The 618-nt window shown below is 64.6% G+C and overlaps 1 protein-coding gene across 1 annotated transcript; it reads right to left on the bottom strand.

Annotated features, from left to right (window-relative positions):
- Positions 1–214: 214 nt before the first annotated feature.
- Positions 215–589, bottom strand: LOC113979211 (proteasome subunit beta type-5-like; the record flags this gene model as incomplete). The annotated part of the gene is made up of 1 exon (XM_027706672.1): positions 215–589. A coding segment is annotated over one exon (375 nt), but the record flags the coding sequence as incomplete, so codon positions are not given.
- Between the last annotated feature and the right edge of the window lie 29 nt (positions 590–618).

Below are 618 nucleotides of genomic sequence, written 5' to 3'. Positions count from 1 at the left end.
AACCCAGTCCCTCCCAATCCCCTCCCAGTCCCTCCCAGTCCCTCCCAATCCCCTCCCAGTCCCTCCCAGTCCCCTCCCAGTCCCTCCCAGTGCCTCATTAACACCACAACAGACACCAAAATCGCTCCAAAACCGCTTTATTTTCCACTTCCACCTCTCCCACTCCAAACCAGTTCCCTCCCAGTCCCTCCCAGTATAAACCAGTATAACCCAGTTACTCTCCATAGATGTCCTGCAGCTCGGCCACGTTGTGCAGTGACACCTGCTCCCAGCCCTGTGGCCCCACGTGCAGGACGAGGACGTTTCCCCCCGAGTAGGCGTCTCTCCGGGCCGCCCCGTAAATCGCCCTCCTCGCCAGCTCCCAGGCGGCCTCGGGGGTGGCCAGCGACCCCCCCGGGGTGGCTACCGACCCCTGGGGGTCGGTGGCCACTGAACCCTGGGGGGGGTGGAGGCCGCGGTCGAGGACCCCGTAGGCGTAGGAGGAGCCGGAGCCCACGGCGAAGGCGGAGCCGGGGACGCGGGTGCCCTCGCTGTCCACGTAGTACAGGCCTGAAAAAGGGGGGGCTAGTGAGTTTGGGGGGGTGGCTAGTGGATTTGGGGGCGTGGGTAGTGAATTTA

Source organism: Neopelma chrysocephalum, unplaced genomic scaffold (assembly GCF_003984885.1).
Source record: "Neopelma chrysocephalum unplaced genomic scaffold, ASM398488v2 Primary Assembly neopelma1_61912, whole genome shotgun sequence".
In the NCBI taxonomy this organism is placed as follows: Eukaryota; Metazoa; Chordata; class Aves; order Passeriformes; family Pipridae; genus Neopelma; species Neopelma chrysocephalum.
This window is presented reverse-complemented; position numbering and strand designations above follow the sequence as displayed.